At 28.5% G+C, this 19,739-nt stretch overlaps 1 protein-coding gene and 1 long non-coding RNA gene across 3 annotated transcripts; one reads left to right on the top strand and one right to left on the bottom strand.

Annotated features, from left to right (window-relative positions):
- The first annotated feature begins 809 nt into the window (after positions 1–809).
- Positions 810–2,100, top strand: LOC129292311 (uncharacterized). The gene is made up of 2 exons (XM_054929886.1): positions 810–1,466; positions 1,996–2,100. The coding sequence occupies exons 1-2, from the start codon at positions 810–812 to the stop codon at positions 2,098–2,100; spliced, it is 762 nt and encodes a 253-aa protein (XP_054785861.1).
- Positions 2,101–12,359: 10,259 nt separating this feature from the next.
- Positions 12,360–13,825, bottom strand: LOC129293887 (uncharacterized). Of its 2 annotated transcripts, none has more exons than XR_008589233.1 (3): positions 13,693–13,825; positions 13,392–13,541; positions 12,360–12,572 (listed from the first exon to the last, which is right to left on the bottom strand). It is a non-coding gene; the product is annotated as an uncharacterized LOC129293887 (long non-coding RNA). The 2 variants fall into 2 exon arrangements; XR_008589232.1 differs by having other exon boundaries at positions 12,360–12,546.
- Positions 13,826–19,739: the final 5,914 nt, after the last annotated feature.

The raw sequence follows: 19,739 nt of genomic DNA, 5'->3' as shown, positions 1-19,739 counted from the left end.
TTCTACTATTGATTTTCCTACCTCGGTCTAATAATCAATAAAGAACTTAGATCGTGGTTCTAATAAGTTCTGATATCACTAAGATTTCAAGCTCAAGAACCTCATAGGTACGTACATATGATATAGAATAAAAGAATAAAGATTTGTTTCTATTCAAAAGTGTGTTTTAGTATTAAAAGAGAAATCTAAAAGGAAGAAATAAGTTCCCTTTGAATGATCATGATTTTTTGTATGGTTCAAAGAAAATTTTGAGGATTTTTATAATTTGGTGTATGATTAGTAAGATGGGTACTAAGATATGAGATTCAATTTAAGATTATTCTCATTCAATATTTTATTTCTTGTAAATACAAATTTTGAGATGAAAAAAATATTGCCTAAACCAGAAGGGATCTAATTTTATATTTTTTTTCTTTGTGTTCTTTTTACTGGAGGTTGGGTACAGCATATATGCCACATCAGATATCTAAGATTAGACACACACACACAATTTGGGTAAATCTTCTTGGCTTGTTCAAATATATACAAAAAAGTAAGCTAATCTTCACCTACCCCACACAAAAAAATTGAAAAGAAGCTTGATGTTAATAAGGGATAAATTTGGCAAATTGTTAAATTTTTAGACTAATGAAGTTTAAAGGTTTTTTTGGTTTCAGTAAAAATGTTAGAAGTGACTTATAAATAAAATTAGAGAAAATATGTTTCTTATATATACGAATTAAATTCAAATGTTGCAAAATTGATCTCACTATAGCTATTCAATAATTCATATACTTATTCATACTAATATCACAGATTCATCGTTAACAATGACAACAACAACAACATCATCATCATCAACCACATCAAAAATGAGCTTGAAGCTTTTAGTTGACATAAAAGTTGATAGAGTTCTCTTTGCCAAAGCATCTAAAGATTTCGTTGACTTCCTCTTCAACCTCCACCGCCTACCGATCGGCGCTGTCACGAACCTCCTAACCAAAACCAACATGGTAGGTTCATTAGGCAAGCTTTGTGAAAGTATCGAGAATCTCAGCGACACATACTTATTGCAACAGAGCCAAGACAAAGACATGTTATTGAAACCAACAACCCTAATCCCTCCTAGCTTCCTCTTGCTACAAGATTTCGAAGGGAATAGTGAGATGTATGAGCCTCCTAAGCTTTACAGGTGCAGCTGGGGTAGTAAGTGTTCTAACTATGTGACTCTAGTTGTGAACACTTCGTGTCCAAACTGTGATCGTTTGATGAACGATTCTGTAACATATGCGGGGAAGAAGAAGATGGAATTGAAAGGTGCTGGTGGGGAGGATGGGTTTGTGAAGGAAGCTATGACATATATGGTAATGGACGATCTTGAGGTTCTACCTACGTCTCCTATCTCGTGTATTGCTTCACTCAACAAGTTCAATATCAAAGACGTCAGTTCAATACAAGAAATGGTTGTTGAGTTTGGAATCCAAGAGGTAATTTTAATATATGTATGTGGTGCAAGTTTTTTTTTTTTGGAGAATTATTGTCAAGTCCAGGCCACACAATAATTCTAACTATCCCAAAATACCCTAAGATCCATAAATTACTATCAAATCCCAAGTCTCTTAAATGTAAATAAATTTATCTATGCAATAACAAAAATATACCCTTATCATATTTTATTATTTTTTTAAAAAAAACATAACTCATCCACCGCCGATGATGGAGCTTTGGTCACAGATGATTGGTAGTGGTGACTAGCCATGATTGCTGGCCGATGATGGAGAGGCTGATCAGAGCAATTCAACAACTGATAGTGGATGAATTATATTTTTTAAAAGATAAAATTTGATAGTAGTGTTTGTGTAATTGTATAGACAAACTTATTTACATTTAATGGATTTGCTAGCAATTTATTTATTCCATGGGATTTTGGGATAATTGAAATTACTGTGCCTGACTTGAAAATAGTTCTGCTCTTTTTTTTTTTCCTACTTCTCTAAACATGCCCTCATTTACCAGGCTATCCAATTGCTAGAGGCTTCTCTGCAAAGCAGAAATGTTTTGACAAGTGTTTTCCTTAAGGATATCAAGTTTAAGAAAGAGTCAAATATGATCCTTCAATAATGCCATAGTGTGTGCGTCAAATAGTATTACTTATTTGATTCCAATTAACTGTTCTTTGTCATAGATAATTAAATAGGTGTGCTTATAAAATATAAATTAGAATGGATGTAAATAAACAAAGGGTGAGTTGGAGTTGTCATGTGTATTCCTAAGTCCCCATAGTATTATGCTTTGTGTGCTTTTTTGTAATTGCCACTTTTGAAATGAAATAGGTTTCTTTTTTTTTTTTTTTATATTGCCTTCATACAATTGACCATTATATATAGTACATTGGGGGCCTTTAGTCAGTCTTTTGAAAACCTTTATTTTGGACCTCATAAAATTTTCTTTTAAACAGAGTTTCAAGAGCCATAAGTGTTAATGAAGTGTTAATGAAGGGCAATCATACACAACGAGCACATCATGCATCATATGAGATTATGTGTTAGGCCTTCTAAGGAATTAATTAATTATGAAAAATTACTTTAAATATTTATCCCATCACATCTAACATATATATGCGCGCGCACTTCTGCACAACTAAAAAAGAAAAATCTACGAACAGACGCTTGAATTAGGCAAGTCTATCAAAAAATGAGATAGGTGAGATTGAATATGTTGTAACATCATGCCTTATTAGAAATGGGCCTTTATGGTTCAGGGCCAGGAGGAAATTTCCTGGCCTAAACTAAGGTTGGAAGGATTGTGATGATAAGTTAATATTGATTCATAACCCAAGAACATTAAAGACTCATCATGTTTATATATCTGGCTATAATTAATAATTAGATGGGATTTAGGATGCAATCTTGCCATTATGATACTGTCATCGTGATAAGATTATATCTTTAAATTAAAATTCAATGGTTTAGATAAATTTTTTTTATTTATACTTTTAAATATATATTTTTTCCTGAATGATGGTTAAAAGATTGGTTTTATTTTAAATTGTGCATCTCTCAAAACCAATAGAAAAATTAAGAAATAATAATAAAGTGAAATTAGATTGAGAATTTTTAGTTTTAATTTGGACATTCAAGATTTAATGCTTTGAAACTTGATCCCTTATTCATACAATACCATATAGATCATGAATACATGGAAAGAGTCATGTAGGAAAGTAGTTAGCCATCAAGATAGTTAAGAACATTAAATCAAAAGGCTTGTTTGGTTTTCTATTTTGAGAAAAGTTTGCTTTTTGAAAAATAAAAAATAACATATTTGAAAATGTTCTTTTGGTTGAGCTTTGAAAAACTAAAAATCAAAATTTATTCTAAAAAATAAAAAGACTAGAACAATGTTTTAATGTTGTTACCTTTTGTTCTATAAATTAGAGAAGAGGGCTGGAGGAAAATATTATGATTTTATTAAGGACAATCATATTAATAAAACAAATCATTCTTTTATTCTTCACTTCACCATTTTAAATATGTTTTTTAGAATAATTATCAAACAATTTTTTTCAAAACTTATTTTTTAAAAAAAATTGTGAATCGAATTAGGCCTAATATCATTCATTGAGAAGTCAGTGGGGATTTTTGGCGAAGTTGGGAGATTCATAATTCATTGGTTTTACGAAAATATAGGAAATGAAGAAACCAATTCTTCAATTTCTTTACTTGAGTTTGAATATTTACATGGATAGAGCAGTGGTATAAGTAACGTTTGAGGTGGTTTGGATAATGTCATTGCTCAAAATCTAAATATTAATGATATGGAACCTATGATTGTGCATTGCAATGAAAAATTATTAACAAATCCCCATCAACTAACATTGGTTTAACAATAAACATACCCTCTTTTTAAATAACATTATAGGGAATTGCTAATTAATGTATGGTCTCCAAAAAAAAAAATAGGCAAAACCTTAATCACTTACAAAATTTTATCTTATTAAATATTTTATATAAGTGTTTTAATAATGACAATTGAAAATCTAATTAATCTTTTTTCCCAAAAAATAATAAATGAAATAAAAGGTATATTTGAAAAAAAAACAATTATAAAACCTATATAATACCATATATTTTAAGCAAAACTGAATTTTTAGAAGATACTCTATATATTGTGGTTCAAAAAGAATAACAAATTGCCTTTCATCTAAAAACAATGATAAGATTTTAAGTTAACCAATAACACTACTAAACAAATGCAAATTAGCAAGAAAATTTAGCGAAAGATTGTCTATTCCTCTCTAAAATATCACATTACTGAGAGATATTAATTTTACAGCTCAACTTAAAATTAGTAAGAAAAATATAGAGAAACTATCAATCCTTCTCTAAAATAAAATAATTAGCGAAGAAAATAGCAAGAAATTATCTATCCCTTATAAATAAGATAATTAACAAAGAATTTAGCGAGTAATTCTATCTCAAGCTAATTATCATAAAAAAAAATTAACTTTTGACAATAACTTTTAATTATATATTTAATTATTTTTATTTTAAAATAAAAATTAAATTTAAAAATTAACTAAAATATTCTTAATAAAATTATTTAAAATTTAATATTTTATTTACTTTAAGTTCACTTTCTTTAATAAAATAATATTTTATTAAAAATATAATATAAAGAATAATTTAAATAAAATATAAATGTTTTTAAAATATTAATAATTGAAAATAAAATTAATATATGTGTATATTTTTATAATATATTATTTGATAAATTTGTATAGTTAAATAATATATATTTAATTTCTCATATGATACCATAGGTGTCTTTCAACTCAACTAGTAAAGAATGAAAGTATAAGATTTAAAAGGTAGGAAGTTAAACGTCGAATTCTTAACATCAATATAAACATAATGAATATATAACATGTTAAGAAACAAGTCACATGGGACGAGGTGGATGATAATATATGTGTATATTTTTATAATATATTATTTGATAAATTTGTGTAGTTAAATAATATATATTTAATTTCTCATATGATACCATATGTGTCTTTCAACTCAACCAGTAAAGAATGAAAGTATAAGATTTAAAAGATAGGAAGTTAAATGTTGAATTCTTAACCTCAATATAAACATAATGAATATATAACATGTCAAGAAACAAGTCACATGGGAATATATCATGAGTTATCTCACACATGGCATGTGACAAGGTACGAATGGTAAATGACATGATAATTGATGAGGCACAAGATTGTTGGCTATATATTACAAGTTGATGCGTGCATAAAGGATGATGTAGTATCACCATTTTTAAATATACACATATTTAACAAGAAACTAATCCCTCAATAAGGTTATCGAATTTTGAATAGTATTAACGAGATATATGACCCTCACTAGAAATTAGTAAGCGACTAAATATCTCACTAATTAATTAAGAAAATACAATCTCTCGCTAAATTTAATGAACCATTTTTTTAGCAAAAAATTTAGTGAGGGAATGCAATTTAACAAGAAAAAATGACTAAATTCCATTTTTTTAGTAATGTAATGATATAAGTTTTTGGTATCAATACAAAAAATGTCTTTAAAATGAATAGGCATTTGTTTTAATAGCAAGATATTTGTGAAAGAATTATCATCGTTGGCATCAAAGAATTAACTTGAATTGATTGGAATCTAATGTGATTTCGAGTATCATGTGATATTGTTTTAAATAAAAAATATATATCCAAGGTTTCACTTTACATTAACAAAATAAAAAAATGTAATTTAAATTTTCATGTATTAAAAAACATTATAAATTATAAATTATAAATAAATCAATAAGGTAAGGCATCATTCTCCTAACAAGAATTTTTTATTTGAAAGCACAAAGCAAAATAATAGACACATACTGATTTTGACTTAAACATTAGAAAGGGTGAGATCGGCCATTCAACTTTCAAAAAAGCAAATTTTATTTGTTCGTAGTCATTCATATCACACAAAATCAAGCCAAAAAAAAAAGGTCATTCATACGAACGAATATTCATATTATTATTATTTGAAATATATAAAAAAGAATGATAGTGCTTAAACTTGCTAGTTATGAAATACACCAACTGACGAGGGTAAAGCTCAAAGACAAGGGTAAAGCTCAAAATAAGCACAAAAAATTGGATGATCAATATGCAATCCTAGTTATGAATTGCTAACTCAAGCAAATATAAAAAAGTTGAAAGACTAATAAAGTTAATGCAACTTTGGCCTTTTGACTTTCGATTAATTTTAGTCTTTTGTTTCCTTTAGTATATCACTGATTAAGTAAAGGAGGTTTTTTTGTTTACAAGTTGATTTATAACTAATTCTTTGTTTGCATCTCATATACTTTCATATATCACTGATATACTTCTATTTATTGTTAATATATATCTAAATGAAATGAGCAAAGAAAATAATTTTAATTTGGAGCTGATAAAATATATGAATCTTTTATGACCGCTTCTATGTTGACAATTTTTTGTTTCCTCCCTTGAGTGTTTTAAATTGCACATTGCATAGAAAGGACAATTATTTAGAAATTATTCTAATCAAGATTTATTTATGAATTATGAGCGTTATTTCTCTTGAATGATTGTGATATATACATACCTCTAATAGACATGTACAAGGTTGCAAGCAAGGTCGTGGATGGATGCTACTGAGAGACTTAAATCCCTTGACTATATAGTTGGATTGTGTGATATTTCTTGGATTATGAAAGATATATACCTCAAATATGTGCTTAGAATTATCGTGATTGAAACTCATATACTTGATCTAAAATTGAGAAATTCATATACTTGACATAAAATCATGGCTCTCTATCTACACTGATAATCTAAAACCATTTATAATCAGTGTAGTTAAATGTTGTTTAACTTCAATAGCCGAGCAACAATTGATGTACTATTCTTTAGAAAATCTACATTGATTAGAGCTATTAAATGTTGTTTATTCACTTTGTTTGATTTTTTAAAAATAAATTTATAATATTTCCTAATGATATGGACATAGCATTTGTTTTGAATTAGAGATCGTGACATTAATAAATCTATCAAGTATAAAACTAAGATAGATGTTCATCATATGAATATATGAGTAACAAAACATATGAGTTGCAAAAAAATTCAATGTTCATTAGTAATGTACCAAGAGACAAAATATATGAATAACAAAAAAAGATCCAAATTCAATAAGTTTCACTTATTGAAAGAATGAAATAAAACTGTAATGTTAAAAAAAAAAATTAAACTTGACTAGTAAATCCAGCTATGGACTTTTGCTTCTTTGGGATACTAAATCTAATAGGTATATAGTTTTTGCAAGTAACTCTATTATGTCCAAATTGTCTGTAATGACTACACCTAACAATTCTCTTAAACTCACCGATTGATGGAAATCATGTCTTCGTAAGCCCACCGACACCTCTTTTTGTCTCTGATGACATTAAATTGTTTTCGAGCACTTCACTAGGAATTTCTCAATCACATTGATTGCCCAATGAATGAATTATTGCTTTATATGTGCAACCATATGAATACTTCGTGTAGTTGTTAACCTCTAAAATTTCATATCATTTGAGCATATTTTCCTTAAATTTTTAATATATTTTATCACAATTGTATATATTTTGAATACTCAAGTTAAAAAAATGTGCATATTGTTTTGAAAATTCAAGCCATGCCTCTATTTTGATATTTCAAAGCTAATTTATTGATATTTTGATTTAAAGTTTGGTTGGATGAGTTTCTTGACTCTTAATGATGCTTTTGAATGAAGAAATCAAGTGCAAAGAAAATAAATTTTGTTAATTGAGAAAAGAGTGCAAAACATAGCAAAGCCATCCCAAAGTCGCAACTTTGTTTCATGACTTTCAACATGATAGCAAAACGAAGAGTTTTATTAGTTGATAAAGTTAGGGTTTTAGAGTATATATGATCCATTCTCGACTTTAGCCACCATTCTGGACTTCTTGGAAGCATTTGGGAGCTTTAGGTGTGCTAGGCCATGAATTTTAGTAGAGATTGAGTTAGGTTTGAAGATTGGAAGAGATTTTGACTTTATATCTTGGTTCTTCTTGTCTATTATCCTTCCTTTCCTTTTGTTCAATGTTTGTGCTGATATATTTGTATTTTCTCATGGATTTTATAAACATTTGTAGCTAAACTCCTAATCATACAATTATTTTGAACCCTTTGTATTGATTAAACACTGATTCCCTCTTTGTATTTGTAATTAAGGATATGATTATGTTGATTTTATTCCATACTTAGCACTTCTAATTGATTGGCAGTCAATTAGACTGTTGGATTCACTTGATTAATGCTTGAAAGAACTAGACTGAGCATAGAACTTGAGTTAAATTATGTGAGAACTTAAAATTTGCAAGTTAAATGGATGGTTTTATTAATGAGGTAGAGATACACTCATTAACCTCACAGTTACATAGGGTTTGCAAGGAAAATTAGAGTTTAATTAGTTAATTAATAGATTAAGGGATTAATTAAACTAAACATCTACTTGGGGACTTGAGAGAACACTTGTAATTTAGTATCCTTAACTAGCATAATTCATCATTAAGAGAAAAATATATTGGGGATTGATTTAGTATTCTTGAAGTATATAAAGGGGGATAAATAATTCTAGGCCTAATTACTTTCAAAAACTTTTGAATCAATTTCTTTTCTTTGTTTTCATACTCTTTCACTCATTACACTAATCACAATTTAGATTTGCTCAATGTAATTGAATTCGCAATGTCTTTTGTGTTTAATACAAATCTCCGTGAGAATGATACTTTACTCATACTTTATTACTTAGCATGGCTCATGCACTTGTGAAGAGCACAACAAGTTTTTGGTGTCGTTGTTGGGGATTTAACATTGAAAATATTTTAGTTAACCTTAAACTAGTGACAGTAAATTTTACTTGAGCATTGTAAATTTTAGTAGTTGTGTGTTTGTATTTCTGTTGTTCCTTGTTGTTTTCTTGTGTTCTTGTTTATATTTGTTCTTTTTGTTTGTTTTTTTGTTTTTTTGTTGTTTGTCTTATGCTTTCCTTGCACCATGAGTTAATTTGTATTTTTATTCTCTTGGTGTATGGATTCTCTTTGATGGACTACTGGGGCAAGTGAAGGATAAAAGTGTGATGGTCATATAAATTCTAATTATGTTACTTATGCTTATGAATCCCAATATGATTATATTTGTTGAAATTTTTATAGGGTTGATCACTATAATAAAAAATGCCCCCATGTCTCACCTTTCACTACTACTAAAAAAAAGCTTTGGTGGCATTTAAAATTTTAATTTCGTGACATTTATAAAATGCTACAAGTCTTAAAGCTATCTAAAGTCTTAGATGACGTTTCATTAATTAATGAAACACCACAAAATATTGGCACAACGGTAGCATTTACATAAGAAAATGCCACCTCTATAATTACTACTTTAAATATAAAAGGCATACCACCTCTATAATTACTTTTAAAAATAAAAGGAAAAGAAGAGGTGGCATTTGTAAAAAAATAAAAAAGGGAGGAGAGGTGGCATTTCTTCTTTGAAGAAACGCCATCTTTTTTCTTTTTCTATTACAAAAATTAACAAGCACAAATCACAATATATATATATATATATATATGATCTTTTATATAATCATCAATTCAAATACATGATTTTTTTAGTAAATAAATAATAATAATAAATATACAATTAATTTATGCAATAAATTTTATTGATACAGTTAATATAAGTAAATGATAAATTTCACACTATACAGAATTTCAACAAACTTAGCAAGGTCATAAAATAAAAATCAAAGATAGATAAAAAACCATAAATTACATAGTAGTTAAGATATATAATAAGGTTTATCTACATTGAAGTTAAAGTATAATATCACTAATTAAACTATGTCTTAGCATTGATTTCTTGTTTGTTTGAACACAACAACAACAACAACAACAACAACAACAAGCCTTTATCCCACTAGGTGGGGTCGGCTACATGGATTGCAAGATGCCATTATGTTCTATCATTTATCAAGCTTTTAGGAATATTATTACTTAAGAGATCGCGCTCAACAACTTCCAAGAGTGTTCTCTTAGGCCTTCCTCTACCTCTCTTAATCGGACTCAAAGTTATATGTTCCACTCTTCTCACTGGTGCCTCCCTTGGTCTTCTTTGTACATGTCCAAACCATCTCAACTGATTTTCTACCATTTTTTCCTCAATAGGTGCCACCCTCACTTTTTCGCGTACGTGCTCGTTTCGAATTTTATCTTTACGTGTATGTCTGCACATCCATCGTAACATTCTCATCTCTGCTACTCCAACTTTATGCTCTTGCTGTCCCGTTAGAGCCCAGCATTCACTACTATATAACATTGCCAGTCTGATAGCAGTGCGATAAAACTTTCCTTTAAATTTATTAGGCACCTTACGATCGCAAATAACTCCTTTGGCTTTTCTCCAATTAAACCACCCAGCTTGAATTCTATGTGAAATATCTCCACTGATTTCACCATCATTTTGAATAATGGCTCCCAAATATCTAAACTTTTCCACTTGAGGTATAATTTGATCTCCCAATTTCACTTTCAAATTATTATCGAATAGTCCTTTACCAAATTTACAATATAAATATTCCGTCTTACTTCTACTCAAACGAAAACCTTTCGACTCCAATGTCCTCCTCCATAACTCAAGTTTGCAATTAACCTCTTCTCTTGTCTCTGCTATAAGAACTATATCATCCGCGAAGAGCATACATTTCGGAATTTTCTCTTGAATATGTTCCGTCAAAACATTTAAGATCAAGTTGAACAAATAAGGACTCAGAGATGATCCCTAATGTAGTCCAATCTTTATAGGAAAATCCTTTGTTTGACCACTAGGCGTTCTTATACTAGTTTTTACCCCCTCATACATATCTTGTATGGCTTTAATATAAGCAATCCGTACTCCTTTTTTTTCCAACGCTTTACAAAGCACTTTTCTTGGTATACGGTCATAAGCTTTTTCCAAATCAATAAAAACCATGTGTAGATCTTTATCTTTACAACGATACTTTTCCATTAATCCCCTTAGTAGATAAATCGCCTCTGTAGTTGATCTACCTGGCATAAAACCAAATTGATTCTCAAAAATACTTGTCTCCAATCTCAACCTGTGCTCAATTACTTTCTCCCACAATTTCATTGTGTGGCTCATGAGTTTAATCCCTCTATAGTTAGTACAATTCTGAATATCCCCTTTATTTTTATAAATAAGAATTAATGTACTTCTCCTCCACTCATCAGGCATTTTCTTGGACCGTAAAATCACATTAAATAACTTAGTTAACCATCTCACCCCTTCTTCACCTAAACATTTCCACGCTTCGATAGATATACAATCAGGTCCGTTGGCTCTACCATTTGCCATTTTCTTAAGAGCTTCCTTTACCTCCTTATCACGTAATTATTCGATAGAATGGCAAATTTTGTTCTCCTTCACCAGTTACTAAATCCTCCAAGTTACTAGATGAATCCTCTCCATCATTGAAAAGTTTAGAAAAGTAAGTCTCCCATCTATTTTTAATTTCATCAACTGTAACTAAAATTCTTCCCTCTTTATCCTTAATACACCTTACCTGTTCTAGATCTCTTGATTTTCTTTCCCTACTCTTGGCAATCTTATAGATATTTTGCTCTTCTTCCTTCGTCTCAAGGTTCTTATAAAATTCTTCAAAAGCTTTAGAACGAACTTCACCCACAGCTCTCTTAGTTTCCTTCTTAGCCATACGGTACCTCTCCCAATTTTCCTCATTGTTACACAAATGTATGACTTTAAAACAGTTCTTCTTATACTTGATTTTGTCTTGTACACTATTATTCCACCACCAAGTCTCCTTATCTCTCGGACCAGAACCTTTCGATTCTCCTAAAACTACTTTTGCAACCTCCCGTATCTTTTTAGCCATATCCTCCCATATGATGTTAGCACTTCCCTGAGATTTCCAAATTCCTTTGTCCAAAAGATTTCGCTTGAATGTCAGTTATCAAAAAAGATCACTTCATCATAATATCAGTTATCGAATCATATGGTATTAGTTGGGACAACATCAAATCAAGCAATAAAACGCAAGAAAAGAGAGATTTTTCTAAATATGTTTAGTGAATGTAACTAATTCATAGATTTAATACTATATTAAATCCAAGGTGCAATAACTTAGTAAATATAACTTATCTCATTTTTAGAAACAAAGTTCCAAACCTAGGACAGTGCGTTGCTTTGAAGATGATTAAAGAATAAGATATATTCTGCATAAAATTTAAGAAATACTAATCATCATGATGACAAAAAATTAATTGCTTGAAAGGCTTGAGTAAGTAGAGGGGCAACTCCGGTGCTCTCAAAGGAATAGTCCACACCCATTCCACCATGACTAACTCTGAAACTGATTTATCAAAAGCACCAGGATTGACAAAATCTGTCATTCCATTTTTGTCAATCCCAATTATCTTAGTTGGGCCTATCATTTTGGTTGTGCTTATAGCCTGCGCATTTCATTGCAAGCATATGCCTTAAATGAAACCAATTACTCAATCAGACCAAAGTTTTAACATAATTACAAAATTTGCATAAAACTTTCCCCTGTTACCAAATTGTCAAAGATAAATGTAACAAGAACAAACTAAGGGATTGTGCTTAAAACAACTGTTGAGAAAAAAAGGCTACTTGGATCACAATTGTTAACAAAAGCAAAGATCACAAGACAAATGAATGTTTAATTTGAATATAAGAATGACACAAGTTTTAGAACAAATTTGAGGAATAAATATTTTGACCCAAGAACTCAGTAACCGTTTTTTGACATAACATGCTATAATGGTCATTTGCAACTGCAAGGATTATCTTTCAAGTTAGAGGCAGAGAAAAATGGGTTTAATATACATGTCTTGATTGTAATGTACATGTTAATATGGAGGTGTTGATTTGAGTATCAAGTAAAGCTCTGTAGTCGGAAGCCAAAGAGAGAAAATAATTAGTAAATATAATAAACATATTCATATTCATATCCTTTTTTCTCCTAATGCAGGAATTAAATTTTAACCATCAGGAGACTTAACCTCTGTCACTTTACGATCAACACCACTTCTCTTGCCTCATGCAAATGAGGATGAAGACAATACCAAAACTCTTATAAAGCACAGATTTCTTTTAACAAAAATTATATGATAGATCACAAGAAAAACAACAAACTTCTCATATACACACAGTTTTTATTGTTAATTATAACCAAACCCATACTTCATAGATCTTTGCCCACAGTTTATATTGTTAATTATAACTAGAGGTAAGATCTCATATGATTCATTTGTTGAGAGATTGAAGTACATACTGTACAAAGCAAAGAAGAGTAGAGTGGCTTTTAGATTGATGCCTGTACCCATCAGTAACATCGCAGTATTTCTCAGAGTACAAGATCTACCCCATCTCTCATTGCGAAGGTTTAGTTTGGCACAAGGACAATAGGGTTTGACAATTCAATCTGCATATATAAACATCTTTTAGGCAAAACCTATAAGACTGTAAAAGGATTCGAAACCAGAGATTGTAAACCCTAGAAATCAAAGGAACAAGAGGTATAAATGAAAAGAACTTCACCGCACAGCCTCTGCCTCCATAAGCACTAAGATTACCTATATTTGTTAGGGCAACAACACGAGAAAGAATGCTCGAAGGCGCACGAGAAGGCAGAGGAGCCCGACAATGAGGAGAGAGGTGAACAAGAAAGGAAGGGGCGGACCAACAACTAAGAGGGCACTGGCTGCTTTGAAAATAAGAGAGAGGGAACATTACCGGGCGCAAACACCACCTCGATAAAACTACAAAAAGAAAAAAATTGTGAGGAGAGAGAGAGGTGGCATTTCAGTTAAAATAATTTTTTTAATATTAAATATTTAATAAATAGTATTTTAAAAGCTAATTATATCAATTAAAAAATTAATTTTAAAAATATAGGTGGCATTTTATTACTTAAAAACCATACCTTTTATATTTAAATAATTTTTCAAAAAATTAATATCTAATAAATAGAATTTAATAATTATAAAATTTTAAAAAACAATACTAATTAATAAAAAAACTAAATTCAAGAGAGGAAGCATTTCAATTATATGAAAACATTTTCTCTCTGATTTAAATAATTTTTTTATATTTAATATTTTACAAACAATATTTAAAAATTATATATTTCAAAAATAATATTAATTAATAAAAAAAAACTTTATTTTAAAGAGAGATGTGACATTTTCATTACTTGAAAATTCTACCTCTTTTAAAAATTTAATTTAGAAGAGAAAGGTGTTTTTTAATTTTTAACATTTAATAAACAGCATTTAACAATTATATATTTTAAAAATAACACTTATTTATAAAAAAATTAATAATGATGTATTATAAAATTAATAATAATTATTTAATCATATTTAAAATAGAGGTGACAGCAGTGGCAATTCCAAGACCTACAAACACCACCTATCTGAGCTTATTTAATATAAAAATAATCTCAAATATTAAATATAATTTAATAATTATACAGAATTTATTAAAATAAAATATTAAATATTAAATATAATTTAATAATTATATATTGATAAATTAATAATAATGATTTAATAATATTTTATACATAATATTAAACATAATTTAACAATTAATTACACATAATTTATTATATATTACAAAATTAATAACAGTTATTTAATTTCATTTATAATAGATTTGAGGTGACGTTTCCTGGCCCGACAAGCACCACCTATCTCATATTATTTAATATAAATACAATCTCAAATATTAAATATGATTTAATAATTTTATGTTACAAAATTAATAACAATTATTAAATTTATTTAAAATAGAGTTGAGAGAGAGGTGGTATTTCTAGGACCTATAAACACCACCTATCTCATATTATTTAATATAAGATACAACTCAAATATTAAATATAATTTAAAAATTTTACATAATTTATTTAATATAAAATACAATATGAAATATTAAATATAATTTAAAAATTATATATACTAAAAAATTAATAATAGTTATTTAACAATATTTTATACATAATATTAAACATAATTTAAAAATTAATAAAATAATTTATTATTATATAATACAAAATAAATAACAGTTACTAATTTTATTTAAATGGATTTGAGAGTGGTGGCATTTCTTGGACCAACAAATGCCACCTATCTCATATTATTTAATATAAAATGTAATCTCAAATATTAAACATTATGTAATAATTATATGTTATAAAATTAATAACAATTATTTAATTTTATTTAAGGTAAACATAACTTTGGTCATTATACTTTACTCGTATTTTATTTTTGATCCCTATACTTTTTTTTCTATTTTAGGTCTCTATACTTTTATTTTTTTATTATTTTTAGTCTCTCTATGAGTAAAGTATAGGGATCTTAGAAGGATTTAAAATAATAAAAAATAAAAGTAGGGACCAAAATACAGAAAAGATATAACGATCAAAGTAAAATATGAATAAAGTACATGAATTAAAAGTTATATTTACCTTTTTTATTTAAAAGAGTTGAGAGAGGTGGTGTTTCCAGGACCTAAAAACACCACCTACATGAGCTTATTTAATATAAAATATAATCTCAAATATTAAATATAATTAATAATTATACATCATTTATTTAATATAAAATGCAATATGAAATATTAAATATAATTTAATAATTATATACTACAAAATTAATAATAATTATACATAATTTATTATATATTACAAAATTAATAACAGTTATTTAATTTTATTTAAAATAGATCTAAGAGAGGTGGCATTTCTTGGACCAACAAACACCACTTATCTCATATTATTTAATATAAAATATAATCTCAAATATTAAATATGATTAATAATTATACTTAATTTAATAATTATTTATTATGAAATTAATAATAATTATTTAATTATATTTAAAACAAGTCTGAGAGGTATAACAATATATATTTATTATTATTACTAATTATGTAATTATCATTAAATAGTTATATAATCTTATAAAACAAATAGTTAGTTAAAAATAAATTAGAGAGGTGGCTTTTTATTATTGAAATACCACTTAATTGTTAAATAACAAAAACTGTGGTATTTCATTTAAAAAATGCTACCTCTTTATATTTACTAAAATTTAAAATAAAAAAATAAATTATAAGCAGTGGCATTTAATATAAGAAACTCTACCTCTCTATTTTGGCTTTAATATTAGAAGCGTTTTATTTTTTATTACTACAAAATATATACTACTAAATCCTAATTTTGTAGTAGTGTTTGGATTATATAGGGGAAGATTACACTAGGGCCCAAACTAACTTTCATGATAATACTTTTGACCCTAGATGGAATCATGAACAAACAATGTCTTCGGATTCTACTCATTCTCTGTCCTCATATGCATTACATCCTCATACATTACACAATACTCATATAGATGAAAATACCCCCATTCATGAGGAGAAGTCTACAATAGAAGATATGCTTCAGCGTATCCTAGACAATCAAAAGGAAATGAGAGCTTGGCAAGAAAAGAAAATTAATGAACATGCATTGGCTCTTCAACATTTTACACTCTAAGCAAGTAAAATGGCTTCTACTTTTGACTCTTTGAATCAAGAAAGTGTTTTCAATGATATATCAAATGATCCTACCATAAAAGATGAAGACTCAAGTGAACAAATGACCATGGGGAGTGAGGAAGTATTTCTAATAGCTTGTGATGATTTTGAGGGTAATTGTGAATTGGAAGTTAATGAGGAAGGGAACAAAGGGTATTTGGTAGATGCTCCAATTGTGGAGTTTCATCCATGTGATTTTGAAGAAAAGAGAAGAGAGGACATTCCAAGAGTTTATACACTTGATCCTCCTATTAATGTTTTAACTCTTACCGATGAGATTCAAGTTGATTTCATTGGGTGTTCAAAATATTTAGGAGCCTTAAATGATATTTGTGAAAAATTGCATTAGAGCCTATCAATGGTCTTATTGAATCATGTGCTTTGAAATCAACTTTGATTAAGGGAACATGTGTTGCTTGTTTGGATGAATGCCCCTTCTTGTTGAAGCCTTATCATGTGAAGAGAAATGAAGACAAGATGATCTTAGTCTTTGATACCAATAATCAGGTATTTGTATTGAAGAGTCAGGCTAGAGGACTATAAACAAAGCACCCTTAGGAGGAAACTCAAGCTCTAAATCTTACTTTTTAATTTTCTATTATAGTTTAGTTAGTTTTGGTGAAGTTATGTGTGATCTTCTTGGTTTTGTAGGTTTAAAAGATGATATAAGGAAGTGAAAGCCTTTTAAGAAGTGGTGCAAGTGACAAAAGATTACAAGATTCTAAAAGAAGAGAAAATTTTAGGGGAGCAAAGCTATATAAGTTGTTTTTATGAATTTAGACTAGTTTTGAACATTATTTTAAGCTTTATGAAGTGAATGCAAATTTTGATAGCTTGACTCTCATGAAAAATGGTTCTTTTTAGGGATTGATTGCACTTTAATTGGAGAAAATTGTTTGTGGTTAGTGGATGATGATTATAGATTAATTTAGAGTGGTCATGGTACTTGGAAGAGGTCTTAAGGGATGAACAAATTTGATTTTTTTTTAAGAAAACAATGCTACAGAAATAGCCATCAAAAGTTTTGATAAAAGTCATGACTTTAGGGTCCAGAGAGGATGAAAGTCCTAACTTTAGATTTTAGACTGAGATGAAAGTCATGATTTTGGACCTTTTAAAAAAATTAAAAAAAAGGAAGAATTTTTTTTCCCTTGCCCAAAATTTTACCCACAATGAATCCTAACCTCACTCGATCACTTTAATGCAAACCATTTTCCCCTACATCTTCCAAGTTCTTTCCCTTGTCACTATCTATAATTCTAGGCACCTAAGCTTTTTCCACTTATGTTCTTCCTTAGCACAAATCACACTTGTCATTCATCCTCCTCTCTACCACAAAGTTCCTAAATGATCACCTAAATTAAATTGTATAATTATAGTACCATGGTTGTTTTGGTTACTTGTGAATATTGTTGAAATACTCTTCTATTATAGGTTGTGTTTTTTAGTGCCTCTCATGCAACCTTTCTATTCTTGTTTGGTTGTATAGTTACATAAGAAAGGGCCCCTTAGTTTCTTTTTTGATAGTAAGGACATTGTCCAATTTAAGTTTGGGGGTGTGGGAATTATTTTGATTGATATGACTTAAAGTTTAGTTTTGGAAAGCTTAGATTTTTGCAATTCCTCTTTTCCAAAGTGTGAGCCAGATTGATAAATTATCTGCTAAATTGAATATGTGGTCTAATGATAGAAAGTTGCTTAGATTGTATGTTTTATATGAAGTTGTGGTCAATATTTTAGTATGTTTGATTTGCAATATGAAGGCTTGTTTTTCCAACAATTTTTGAAATTTTCTTTTACATTTAGAATTAGACAATGATTTGAATGTTTCTATTAGAAAAACTTGTGGCAAATGTATGTGTATTCACTTTCTTAATTGAGAGACCTTAAAACCTATCTTAAAATCTCTTGAGGCATTCTAATTATTTCACATAATTTTCAAAAATGATTTAGGCATTCTTTCAAATGCGTTTGAGCCTTTCAAGCCTACTTATTGTATTATTTTCACTTGAACCCCCTTTTGAGCCTTGAATTGAAAAAACCATATGAATTTTCTTTTTGAAACAACATTAGATCTTAACCTTTAAAACTTGAAAAACCATGAATTATCTATTTTTGAGATAAGTGATGAAGTTATGTTAGTAGTGAGGATTGGTTTGGTTGTTAAAGAAGTTTTGTTTGTGCAAATTTGGGTATGGGCAATGCAAATGATATATCGAGTACCAAAAATTATACTCCTATGCAAAAAAAAACAAAGAAGAAGGAAAAAATATATATATCTAAAAAAATGTATAAAAAAACAAAAAAATAGAAAAAAAATAAAATGAGAAAAGAAGAAGAAGAAGAAAGGGGTTTCAATTTCAATAAATTTGGAGTACAAGGAATGGTATTTGAGACAAGTTTGAGGGAAGGTACTTGGCTAGCAAGGATGAAATGGGTTGTTTTTCATTATCATTTATCTCAAAATCTTTTCAAATCCTATTTATCTTGTTCTTTTAATTAGCCAAAACCTTTAGCCATGTTATAAACCTTTAAAGTCTCATTGATTTTAAATTATGTGAAGTGATCTTTTAACAGAGAGAGAGGAAGAATTTAGGAATATGAAATCTTGATACTGAGCTTGTTTTATGCATGTTGAGTTGCTACATTTTGACTTGATAGTTGTAGGAGAATCATTGTTTAGTCACAAACACACATTTCTAAATTGTTGGAAAGCATGATCTTAATTTATGAATTAAACATTCTTTTATATTTTACTATTGTCATCTTGGATATACATCTTGAGCAACTAGTGAGGATATTTTCATGCATGATTAGTAAATGGATAATTGGCCAATATAGCTATTTTACTACTTACTTTACTGAAGGAGGAGTAAAAATTTAAGTTTGGGGTGTGTTAACCTTTAGAATTTCATGTCATTTGAGCAAATTTTCCTTGAATTTTTAATATATTTTGTTACAATTGATATATTTAGAATACTTAAGTTAGAAAAATGTGCATATTGTTTTGGAAATTCAAACCACAACTCTATTTTGGTAT

This window comes from Prosopis cineraria, unplaced genomic scaffold (assembly GCF_029017545.1).
Source record: "Prosopis cineraria cultivar Desert tree isolate PC_DT_omini unplaced genomic scaffold, ASM2901754v1 PC14, whole genome shotgun sequence".
In the NCBI taxonomy this organism is placed as follows: Eukaryota; Viridiplantae; Streptophyta; class Magnoliopsida; order Fabales; family Fabaceae; genus Prosopis; species Prosopis cineraria.
The sequence above is the reverse complement of the archived record's forward strand: the minus strand, read 5'-3'. Positions and strand labels throughout refer to the sequence as shown.